Source organism: Oncorhynchus mykiss, chromosome 12, assembly GCF_013265735.2.
Source record: "Oncorhynchus mykiss isolate Arlee chromosome 12, USDA_OmykA_1.1, whole genome shotgun sequence".
NCBI lineage: Eukaryota > Metazoa > Chordata > Actinopteri > Salmoniformes > Salmonidae > Oncorhynchus > Oncorhynchus mykiss.
In genome coordinates this window covers 61,316,197-61,328,405 of record NC_048576.1, presented here as the reverse complement: position 1 = coordinate 61,328,405, position 12,209 = coordinate 61,316,197, and the positions used below count along the sequence as shown (strand labels likewise).

Here is a 12,209-nt window from a genome sequence, read left to right as displayed (position 1 = left end):
ACTTTTGTTGTCTTTCCTGTTGTCACATCCTTTCCTGGCCTGGTGCCAGAGTGGGGCCAATTCGGATGATAGTTACACTATTCCCTTCAGTCATTTCTTCTATATATTCTTCACCTTCCTCTTGGTCATGTTTGTCCATGGTGATCGGCCAAGTGTCTTCTCCTTTAGTTATTGTCAAGTTGCATCCTTTCGAGTCCCAAACGACTGTAGAGGGCTTCCGTCAGGGAGATCTGCCACAATAGGTACAGTGAGGCAAAAAAGTATTTAGTCAGCCACCAATTGTGTAAGTTCTCCCACTTAAAAAGATGAGAGAGGCCTGTAATATTTTTCATAGGTACACTTCAACTATGACAGACAAAATTAGAAAAAAAAATCCAGAAAATCACATTGTAGGATTTTTCATTAATTTTAATGAATGGTGGAAAATACATATTTGGTCAATAACAAAAGTTTATCTCAATACTTTGTTATATACCCTTTGTTGACAATGACAGAGGTCAAACGTGTAAGTCTTCACAAGGTTTTCACACACTGTTGCTGGTATTATCTTTATTTATTCACTTATATTCTATCCTACTGTAACTTATTGTTTTTTATTCCTATTTGATCTTATCTTTTCTCTGCACTACTTCCTATTTTACTGAATTTACTCAAAACCCACTCTCTCTTCTAGTTTCTGTAACCTTACATGTCTGTCCTCTCCTTAGGCTATATTCCCTAAAGGTTCTGCTGCTACAGAGTACTTAATTACCCACTGTTTCCTCCTATCGTCCTTCACGGAGCTATAGTATCTCTAGTAGGTACTATAAACTATGCCACGGTACTGTTCTTTATGTATTCGTTATTACTATTTATTTGAACCATATAGTATAGCTTATGCTCATCTGTATGCTTTATCTTTTCACTTCATACAATGTCATGTACTATATAAGCCTTGTTTAATACTTTAACACGTTCTGTGTATGACAAAATAGTCACTTAACACACTATTATGTCAATGTCCTATCTTTACACAGTTCCTTTTATCCAACATCTATTGATTTTATTCCCTCTTCCCAGTGAGAGCTAGACGCACTCCTCTCAACTTAATTCAATTAACTGTCACAGAGAGGCTGCGTAATCCTTTCTCTGGACCAACGACACTTAGTCCTCACAAATGCACATACAAAATGATGTTTAACAACCCCCAAAGCTTAAGCATGCAGTTTACTGAATTCAAAAGCTCTAAGCATTACTAGGTTTTTAAGAAATGTAAGGAGAGACCTACATGACACCGTTCCCGCTGAGACAGAATCCCTGAAGCAATTTACACAAACATTCAACTATGTAAGAACAAGCTTATCTGATATAGCTGGGTGGCCACACATTTGTGAGATTGCCCAGAAAAACCGTCGCCAGCCAAAAACGCCACTGTCCTATGGTCCCTTCAACTCCTGGCACAATATGGTGTGGAATATTGCCTCAGAATATAACACTCTTACTTAGAACTCAAAATTGACTTTCTTACAAAGTAGCAAAGCTGTGCTGATCCGTGGAACAACCAACCTCTCTGAGCACAGAGCTTTGCCTTTATAGCTTTTCATCCTTACATCCTTACATCCTTACATCCTGGTACATCCCATATGTAAATGAAATCACTCCCCTCGTCCTCTCGCCACCATTATCTTTGAGTCCAAGTTCTTTGCTTGTTCACGCCCAATAATGCCCACATCTGCTTCGGGTTAGATTATAATGGTGGCGGGACCCCTTATGTCATACAAAATAATAATACATGTATTGCACACTTATGTTTCAGATGTTGGTCATTTTGCTACCATCCTCTCTCCACGTACTCCTGACATTAGTATGTCCAGGTGTAACAAATGCACTCATGTACATTAGCTTAATGTAATCTTTGGCATGTTATCCTACGGTAAATGCACTAGGTGTCACCATTTCTCCATCTGGCCAATGTAATTATTGTCCTTACTACTTCCTGTTAATTTAATTATTGTTAATATGTTTCCTCAGCATGGCAGCTGCACCTAGTTACATTCCATTAACTCCCACACAGCCTGGATTCAAACCAGGGACTGTAATGACTCCTCTTGCATTGAGATGCAGTGCCTTAGACCGCTGCGTCCATGTGTATGTTAACTATTTAACTGTACTAGAATGCTTAAAAGGCCGCAACAAATCTTTATATCGCTTACCGGTGTAGTTCGGTATCGGCCAGAAATGTCATATCGGTGCATCACTAGTTTCCACCACGATCCCATTAAACTTTGCTGCATGTAGCATGGCCAGACACAGACCTTTGGGGATGCAGGTTCTCAAAATGAAAAATGCAGCCAGAAAATTCACAACTCAAAATTCATAATTTACAAACTGTTTCTGTATCAAATTGTTTTTTGTTTTGTTGCAATGACCTATTTATCTAATGCAACAACACACTCATGCCAGTGACTCCTAGTAGGGTAATAACTAGAGACGTCCTACTGGGCACAGACGTCAATTCAACGTCTATTCCACATTAGTTCAAAATAATTTCATTCAAATGACGTGTAAACAATGTTATTTGAACCACTGTGTGCCCAGTGGGATATAGAGTGACATTGGGAAAAGAGGCTATCAGCTGATCATTATGATGTAAATCTGCTAGTTAGCTAGCTAGTTAGCTATGCTGTCAAACCAAACAATGTTTTACTTGATTTGAGTTTGCATCTGCCGCTTACTAACAAACAAGTGAATTGCCCCCTTCTCTGTCCATAACAGTACAAGACATACATGACAGGGCCAACTCAAAGGTAGCCTACCAGTATTCAAACTCACCACCGGTAGCCAATTACTGTACATCGCACTACATGCAGAAGTCAGGCAAGTGCACACTTGAGGTGGGAGTGTGGGGGAGGAGATATTTTTCAAGATTCACAAATATTAAATGCGATAGTTTGTGCAATTCGTTACATATCAAATCTATATTTTTAAAGACACTATAAAGTAATTAATCAACTAAAAAAAAATTACGAGCTGATAGAAGGGCAAAAGGGCCCTTACTCATAGTATGGGCAAAAGGCTTGAGCACTGGTGGAGCCCTATCTGTGCACATGCCTGGCATGTAGAGATCATGGATGTCAGACAAGGATGTCCCCTGTCTCTCCTGCTGTATACTTTGATATCGAAATCCCTGGCCCAGATGATAAGAGAGGACCTTAGCTCTGGTCGCTGCTTCATACCGCTCAACCTAGATTCTAGAACAAGTCACTTTCTATTTTGTGACACTCTCACACAAAAAAACTGAAACGGAAGGGTTGATGCTTGCAGTTTACTAAGGAGCTACTATTGAAAAGGACATAGCCAGTAAGTCATTGAACATTTTTTTTTTTTACAACAGACCTGGGTTCAAATACATGTTCATTAAAGTATTTATATTTTAAAGATGTATTTTCTGTATATTTTCTAATCATTTTCTATACACTATATTTTAAACTATTTTCAATTACTTGTTTCCAAATCATTTACAAATACCCCTGTGTTCAAACAGACCTGGTTTCAAATGCATAGAGTACTTAAATATTTCAAATAAATATTTCAAATACAGATTCAACATCTTGTATTTTCAAGGAAGAGTTGACTAAATACTTCGAAATATATTGGAAAATAATTTAAAGGTCTGGTAAAGAATAAAACCACAAAGTAATTCACAATCAATACCAATATCTTGTCATTTTAAATCACTTCCATCTGCATCTCAAGTAAGGACTTTGGCTCAATAGGGAACTGAAGAGAAAGGGAAGACAGAGCGAGAGGGGGATATGGACTGTAAACAGACAGTGTTTCATGGAGACCTAGGCCTCAGCAGAAGCCTGTCTGTCTGAGGTTATAGTCTCGCTGATGAAGTCCATGTAGCGTTTCACACGGGTGTAGACTCCAGGGAAGCCTTTCAAAGCACAGCCCTTGATATCCCCAAAACTCACGATTCCCACCTGGACCAACACACCAGATGAGGGACAAACCAACGGCCCACCAGAGTCCCCCTGTAGAACCAAGAAAACAACACAAACATACATTTACAACATTCAAGTAAGTGTGCGTGTGTATGTGAGAGAGAACGATAGAGAGAGAGAAAGAGCGTGTGTGTGTGTGTCAGTGATGTGGGTCAGCTGTTTGTTCACCTGCACCTACCCACAATTGCTTATAACCCATCCACAACCAGCTGATAATGTGATAAAGCGAGGGAGGAGTGGTGGAGAAGGAGATGGTGGAAGAGCAAGTGGAGTGGGGGGAAAGTGCCCTGGTGGAAGAGATGAGGGGTATGGTGGAGGAACTGGCGGGGGGGGGGGAGGGTGGTATCTCTCCACTGCCGCCATCACCAAAGAAGAGAATGAAGAGGAGGGTGCATTTGGCCGACAGTGAGAGGGAGGGGATGGTCAAGAGAGTGATGGGGGTGGGAGAAACCTCTGGGTTGCTGCTGGTTTCCCCAGGCCCTCAACTTTTGTTGGGTGGGGACACACCTAACAAGTCTCAGGACTGGGTGCAGGAGGAGGTGGGGAGTTTTTTGTTTGGGGACTCAGCCTCCCCTATTTTTTTCCAAAACAGCTGCAGCGCTGGGGAGGGGGAGGAGTGTGGGGGTAGACCCAGGGTGCAGGGCACCCCGGAGCCTAACACTATTCCTGCATCCTGGGTTGGTGAGATGGAGGAAGAGGGGGGGACGTCGGGAGTACGGATGGTGTTATCACCGGTAGATATGAAGCAGGGGAGCATCGGGTGAGTCTCCTGTTTTTTTTTTTTTTCTGTCTGGGTTTAGTATTTGAGTGTATTACATGTTTCTATTTTATTCTTTCATGGGGTCTAATTTTACTTTTGTTAGTTTAAATGTAAGGGGTTTAAGGGATTATGTTAAGAGGAGGGCGGTTTTTAGTTATTTGGAGGGTGTGGGGTTTGATTTTTGTTTTTTACAGGAGGTTCACCTGAGGGATGGAGGGGATGTTAGTAGGTTTAAGAAGGAGTGGGACAAAGGGGAGTCGATTTGGGGTATTGGGGGGGTGCACTCATCGGGGGTAGGGATTTTGTGTGGGCACAGGGAGGTAAAAGTGGAGGGTTCTTTTGTGGTGATGCAGGTTAGGGTTATAGGGGTGGATGTCACGACAAGGGATTGTAAATTTAGATTAGTGGTGGGTATGGGCCACAGGTGGTGGCAGACAGGAGGGAGATGGTGGACTGTCTGGCGCCCCTGTGTGTCACAAATAGGAAATTAGTGATGGGGGGGATTTTAATACAGATTTAGGAATAGGGGGGGATAGCAGTGCAGGCGCCATCACCGGGCTAATGGCTTGCCATGGTCTGGTTGATGGTGGCCTGCACACTACTCCGAAAATGGCCGGTCCTACATGGCGCAACTCCAGGGTGGTTGCGCGGAGGCTCGACTATATTTTTGTACCCAGGTCTTTGGGTAAGTTGTCTGGGCGGCTGTTGCCTGTTTTCTTTTCGGATCACGACGGGGTGCTTCTGCAGGTGGGGTCGCCAGTCTGCCTCTTTGGTAGGGAGTACTGGAAGTTAGATTGGGATGTGCTGGAGGAGCAGGCTTTTGTTGACGTGTTTTTTGGTTTCTTTTGGAGGCTTGAAGGCCTCCGGTCCATGTGCGAGGGGGTGTTAGAGTGGTGGGAATTAGTTAAGGTGAGGATTAGGGCTTTTATAATAGGGTATTGCAAGAGGAAAAAAAGGGAGGAGAGGAGGGAGGTGGATCGTATCCAAAGGTTAATTGAACTCGAGTACGAGGCAGGCAACCTCTGCGGGTCGTTTGACTGGGAGAGATCCGCAACCCTAAAGGCGCAGCTCAGGGAGTTGCAAGAGCAGAAGGCTCGAGCTTTCCTGGAGCGTGCGCATAGTGGCTTTCTAGAACACAATGAGACTTGTTCTGCTATGTTCTTTAAGTCGGTTAGGGCCAGACAGAGTAGGAAGGTAATGCATGGCGTTAGGGAAGAAAATGGTAGTATAGTTAGAGAACCAGAGGATATGGTCAGGGTGACAACTGATCATTTCCAATGTTTATTTAAGGAAAGGGAAATAGATGTAGAGCAGGGAAATGTGTTTTTAGAACACTTGTCCAGGCGGTTGCCGGAGGACATTAGAGAAGTGATGGAGGCCCAGATTTCACTAGAAGAGGTTGAGAGCGCTCTTAGGAGGATGGGAAAAGGGAAGGTGCCTGGGATGGATGGGCTGCCGGCTGAGTTTTATCTCAAGTTTTGGGGTATACTTGGACCAGTGGTCCTCGAAGTCTTGAAGGCCATCCTTGAGACGAGGGTCCCGGGGGGATCAATGGCTGTTGGTGTGCTTTCACTTTTATATAAGAATAGGGAAGTAACAGACCTTGGCAACTGGCGGCCGTTGACCATGCTGTGTGTAGATTACAAGCTACTTGCAAAGGTTTTAGCAGACCGGTTGCGCACAGCCCTTCCCTACGTCGTCCATGAGGATCAGACGTGCGGAGTAGAGGGCCGCTCTATTAGATGGAACCTACAGTTAATCAGGGACTCCATCGCTTGGGTTGAAGATAGAGGACTGCCTTTAATGGTAGCAGCGCTAGATCAGGCGAAAGCCTTTGATCGCGTGAATAGATCCTTTTTATTCAGAGTGTTAGGTCGATTAGGATTTGGGGAGAAGTTTATAGGATGGATTCGTACATCATATGTTGGAGCGGGGTGCCGAGTTAGTGTAAATAGTCACTTGGGTGACGTTTTTGACCTCTCGTCTGGGGTCAGGCAGGGGTGCCCACTCTCGGCTCTCCTCTTCGTTCTGTACATGGAGCCTCTGGGGGCTGCCATTAGGGCAGACACAGGGGTGGAAGGCTTGTTGATCCCTGGAAGTGGTGGGCTGCGTGTTAAGATGACGCAGTACGCCGACGACACTTCCTTGCTGCTGTGCAAGGACTCGTGCCTGACAAGGTCCCTTGCCATCTTTGGGGATTTCACCCGAGCGTCGGGAGCAGTTCTGAACCATGCAAAGTCTTCCGTCAAGTTTTTCGGAAGATGGCGTGGTAGAACGGATGTGCCCGGGGGGTTATCTCTCTGTGAGGGGGCCCTGAGGATTCTCGGGGTCCATTTTGAGACCTCCAGCTCAGCGACGCTAAACTGGAACATGCGTATCGCAGTGGTACAGAGGAAGCTAGCAATGTGGAAGGCTAGGTATTTGTCTTTTATGGGCAAAGTCCTGGTCCTAAAGGTGGATGTGTTGCCGTCTCATTTGTATTTGGCGTACATCTACCCATTGCCGGCTAGTCTGAGGAGGCCTCTAGTGAGGCTTGTGTTTCAGTTCATGTGGAGTGGCAGATGCGAGTGGGTCGCCAGGGCACGCATGCTCTGTCCCATCGGGGAGGGAGGTAGGGGGGTACCACATTTCCCCCTCAAGCTGGACGCAATTTTTGTTTCTTTCTTGTTAACGGAGCTTGCTCATCCAGTGATACACCCGTCCGGTTACCTCCTGCGGGTGTTCTTCTCGTATCAGGCGAGAAGCGTAATGGTGTGGTCTAACACGGGTCCTCGGGCGGAACAGCTGCCATGGCACTTTGGTCATGCGGCCAAGTGGCTGCGTGCGCACCCTGAGGTTGAAGTTGCCCGAGTAGGTTTAGATCACAGGCACCTGTACGAGGAGGTCAGAAAGGCAGGGAGTCCGGCGCCTGTAGTGGGCATCTCGGAAGTGGTCTGGGAGGGAGTGCAGGCGCGGGGTCTGGACAACAGGCTCAAGGACCTGAATTGGTTGAGCCTCCATAAGTGCTTGCCGGTACGTTCCATCATGTACCGGTATAGTTTGGTGCAATCCCCCACCTGTCCAAGATCCTCTTGTGGCAGGGAGGAGTCTTTTGGGACTGTGCCTTTGCCGGAGTAGTATGGGCTAGGGCACGGGTGTTGTTAGGTTTGGTAAGGGGGGATTTTGTATTGACGTGGGCCAGGTTAGAGAGAGGTGTAGGGAGAGCGAGAGGGACGGATAGGGACAGGTTTCTGCTCTGGCTTCTCATGAGTCTCTTTAAACGGGGGCTGTGGGAAGCCAGGCAGAACATGGTGAAGACAGGGAGAGATTGGGGGGTGGAAGGGATAGTGAGGAGGGTGGAAGGAGATTTGAAGGGGAGGATGAAGAGGGAGGAGAGGAAGTGGGGGCAGCATGCTGCCCGGGAGAGGTGGAAGGGGGGTTTAGGGCTGGGTGTCATTTAGATTTGTAAGAGGATAGATTAGGGACGGGGAGATAGGGAAAGGTAGTTTGTAGGATGACGGGGAGGGAAGATGCTCCCCTGAGGTTTTGTTTGGGGTTTCTTGTTTAGTTACATTAAAATACCATTATTGAAGTATGAATGAAAATTATGAGTTGTAAAGAATGAATGGTATTGAATGTAATAAATTATTTTTTCAAAAAAAAAAAAAGATAGGACTGTTTTGGTTTTTCCACGTTTCTTGTTTTGTAGATTGTTGTACTTTCATCTTTATTAAAGATGTACAAAACTAACCACGCTGCATTTTGGTCCGCCTCTCTTTCCCCAGAAGAAAACCATTGCAGAGGGAGGGTCTGTGTTTGTATAAAACATGTATACGTACCAATCATGAGACCAGGAAAGAAGACTCACCAGACAGGAGTCTTTCCCTTTTATGGAGCCAGCACACAGCATGTTGACAGTGAGGCCCGGAAACTTTTTCTTACAGGTGCTCTGTTTCACGATGGGCAACTTCAGCTCCTGGAGGGTCCTATTACCAGACAATTCCACTGGAGGGAGGGAAAAGAAGAAACTGGTCTCAATTGGGTTCCTCTGAGTAAATAAAAGTTTATAAATCACACTGCCAGATTATAATTAAGCAATAAAGCACGAAGGGGTGTGATATATGGCCAATATACCCCGGCCATGCACAACGTGGAGTGCTGGGATACAGCCATTAGCTGTGGTATATTAGCCATATACCTCAAACCCCAGAGGTGCCTTATTGCTATTATAAACTGGTTACCAACATAATTAGAAAGGTAAAACATTTTGGGGGGTCATATCCAATCAGCATTTCAGCCAGTCAGCATTCAATGCTGGAACCACCAGCTTTATAATGAGGTTTGTGGTAAATCATTTTACACTACTAAAATGTCGCCCACAGAATTTAATGCTGACATTCAATCAAGACCAAACCAACCAAAGCTATGCTTTAGAACCTGGCACTGTGAGTGTTTGTATATCGGTGTTGCTGTGTGTTTGCTCACCATTGTTCCCGACATCGCCCCAGCCAGCGACGAAGCACTTCGACCCTGGGCCAAAGTTATCACTCGGTTTGGGCAGGGACATGGGCTTCACCAGGGAGGAAAAGGACACCTTTTCTCTCATCTTCACCAAAGCGATGTCATGCAGCAGGTCAAAAGGCTGGTACTGTGGGTGACTGACGATGCGTGAGATGGTTCGATAAAACACTGATGGCTCATTCAGGCTGTGTGTCCCCAGACGAATGAAGGAATTGTCTGGAATAGGGTTGTCATTCCTAATACACATGCAGACAGGTAAAACAGCCTGGTCTCATAGACTAGGTGTAACATAGTACATTTAAATCCAGGACACTGAAATTAGAATATGTTACATTTGATATGGTTACATAAGATATGTTACTTAAGGCAAAAAACGAAAGTAGGATGGTTGTAATGTGAATTAACCCAAAGGTGTGTTTGAATCTTATCACGGATCTTATCACAGACAACGGTAGCATTTTATTTTATTAGCAACTTTGCAACTAGTTACTACTTTTTTAGCTACCTTGCTACTAAACATTTAGAAAATTCATAACATATTGTAAGACTTGCAATTCGTAACATATTGTACGAATTGCAATTCCTAACATATCATATGAATTGTCATTTGTAACATATCATACAAAATGGATGATGGACATCCACAAATGAATAGATACCATACTAAACGTAACATCATACTAATCGGCATGGTTCAGATTTACGTTTACTCTGTTATGTCTACCCCTGAGTCCAGGTTGGATTGAAACATTACACAGACATTGATATATTTCATACAAATCTTTCGGTTCTATTCCAGCAAGCAAATTTGGCCTTTGAAATTATAATGATGTCATTCTAGTTGGTAAACTGGTTTTCTGCTTGTAGACACGTTAAGAAAATTACAACCATGGAAAAAACATCATTTTGGCTGCAGACACGATAATGAGTTCAACATGCAAACCTCCTTCACACACAAACACACTTACGGGTCAACACAGTGTGCAGCGGTGAGCACCCATTCCTCAGTAAGGAGGGATCCGCCACAGCTAAAGATGCCTGTATCATCAGTGATTAAAAGGTAGACTATCCACGGCCAGCTGCCCTTTTGAGCATCCTTTCCCCCCACGATAGAGCTCCGAGCCTGGGGCACAAACGATTCTAGAGAGGGAGGAGATGGAGGGTGGAAAGAATGCCAGACTGTGACACAGTTTCATGTACAAACACTCTGCATTTGATACTTTGCTCCTGTCAGAACTCTGAAATTAGTGCCACCGCACTAGAACATCTGAGCAGTTGAAATAATAACAAAGTGATCCTCCCCACCCCTGTCTCGGTAAAAAGTGGAGGGATTGGGCTGGAGGATTGTAACCACTTTCAAATTCACAGACAGAGCTCTGGATGCAAGGACTGACCATCTATGATATCACAATTACAGTTTTAAACATGATTTGAGGCTATATAATGTTTGTTTACATTTACTTTGCAAAACATTGGAGTAAAATAAGCTTTGGGTTCTGATGGGTCCCAAACTCACCTCATGAGGCATTTATTAAGTGATATTCTTCAAGAATCAGCTTAATTTATACGTCCTAATTGGATGTAGCAACTGCAGATTTCCCCTTTAAGAGGATTTAGTGGTGATATTCGTAGCTCTGAAGAGCTGCACAAAAGTGCAATACATTTTAAGGCAATGTTCCCGCGTTAGCAGAAGCTGCATTCATGCCACGGTAAATGCTACATATGTCGTCTCAGTTGGAAATTACATTTAAATCTGAGCTATAAATATGGTTTGAATAGAGCCCTTAGTGGTCACTAATGCCAAAACAGAGAGATATGCTTGAGGTTCTTTGTTCTAGTGGATGGCAAAACAATTATGTACATGCCCAAATATGTAGGCTAATGATGCTCAAATTAAACTATGATGCTCAAACTAACTATTAACTATCTGATGAATGTAATAGTTACTGTGGACCAAGCAAGCTAAAAACGAGTTGATGCTCTTTTAATTAATAAATTTCTGTTGACCTCACCTGCAGCATCTTGGACCAGCAAAATTACAGACAGTAGGCCCCAAAAACCCATAGCTTTTCCTGTCAGTATCCAACCAACCAGACGGCTGTTTGATGGATAGACACTGACTGACTGAAGTCCAGCTTTATAGACGTCCATGCTTAGATTACATCAATGTTACACATGTGCAATCTGATTAACAGTTCCAATGATAGCAGGCTGCTCATCTGGGTTGCTGATAAAATCATGTTCTATTTTATTTTCAGAATGCAAATTCTCAAAAAGAGAGATGAGGTGATATTTCTATCTCAAGCTATTCAATTAAAGAAATAGTGTCCACTGACATTTCTAGTTTTCAACCAGAGTTTGTGTTTACTATAGAGAGGAACCAGGCAAGGCCTGGTTACCTTTAAATGGCTCAGCGCTCCATGGACTGAATCCCGGCCTAAGAACAATTAACCTGCATGATTACAATATGTACATTATCAGTCAAAAGTTTGGACACACCTACTCATTACAGGGTTTTTCTTTATTTTGACTATTTACTATAATAGTGAAGACATCAAAACTGTGATATAACACATATGGAATCAAGTAGTAACAAAACAAAGTGTTAAACAAATCCAAATATATTTTTTTGTTGTAGATTCTTCAAAGTAGCCACCCTTTACATTGATGACAGCTTTGCAAACTCGTGGCATTCTCTCAACCAGCTTCATGAGGTTGTCACCTGGAATGCATATCCATTAACAGGTGTGCCTTGTTAAAAGTTAATTTGTGGAATTTCTTTCCTTCTTAATGCATTTGAGCCAATCAGTTGTGTTGTGACAAGGTAGGGGTGGTATACAGAAGATAGCCCTATTTGGTAAAAGACCAAGTCCATGGCAAGAACAGCTCAAATAAGCAAAGGGAAACGACAGTCCATCATTACTTGAAGACATGAAGGTCAGTCAGTCTGGACAATTTCAAGA

The 12,209-nt window shown here is 43.7% G+C and overlaps 1 protein-coding gene across 1 annotated transcript; it reads right to left on the bottom strand.

The window, feature by feature from the left end:
- Positions 1-3,250: 3,250 nt before the first annotated feature.
- On the bottom strand, positions 3,251-11,351 carry LOC110539102 (tryptase-2-like). Its single transcript, XM_021626078.2, has 5 exons — positions 11,259-11,351; positions 10,215-10,386; positions 9,211-9,482; positions 8,594-8,730; positions 3,251-4,016 (listed from the first exon to the last, which is right to left on the bottom strand). The coding sequence occupies exons 1-5, from the start codon at positions 11,308-11,310 to the stop codon at positions 3,828-3,830; spliced, it is 822 nt and encodes a 273-aa protein (XP_021481753.2). The 5' UTR covers positions 11,311-11,351; the 3' UTR covers positions 3,251-3,827.
- Positions 11,352-12,209: the final 858 nt, after the last annotated feature.

Bases quoted from the DNA above. Each gene is read 5' to 3' on its own strand.
- LOC110539102 (XM_021626078.2), bottom strand. From the start codon at position 11,310: ATGGGTTTTTGGGGCCTACTGTCTGTAATTTTGCTGGTCCAAGATGCT. The intron at 10,387-11,258 runs GTGAGGTCAACA...CTCCCTCTCTAG, and splicing joins GCTGGTCCAAGATGCTGCAG to AATCGTTTGTGCCCCAGGCT. The intron at 4,017-8,593 runs GTGAGTCTTCTT...TTGGTTCTACAG, and splicing joins AAGGGAAAGACTCCTGTCTG to GGGGACTCTGGTGGGCCGTT.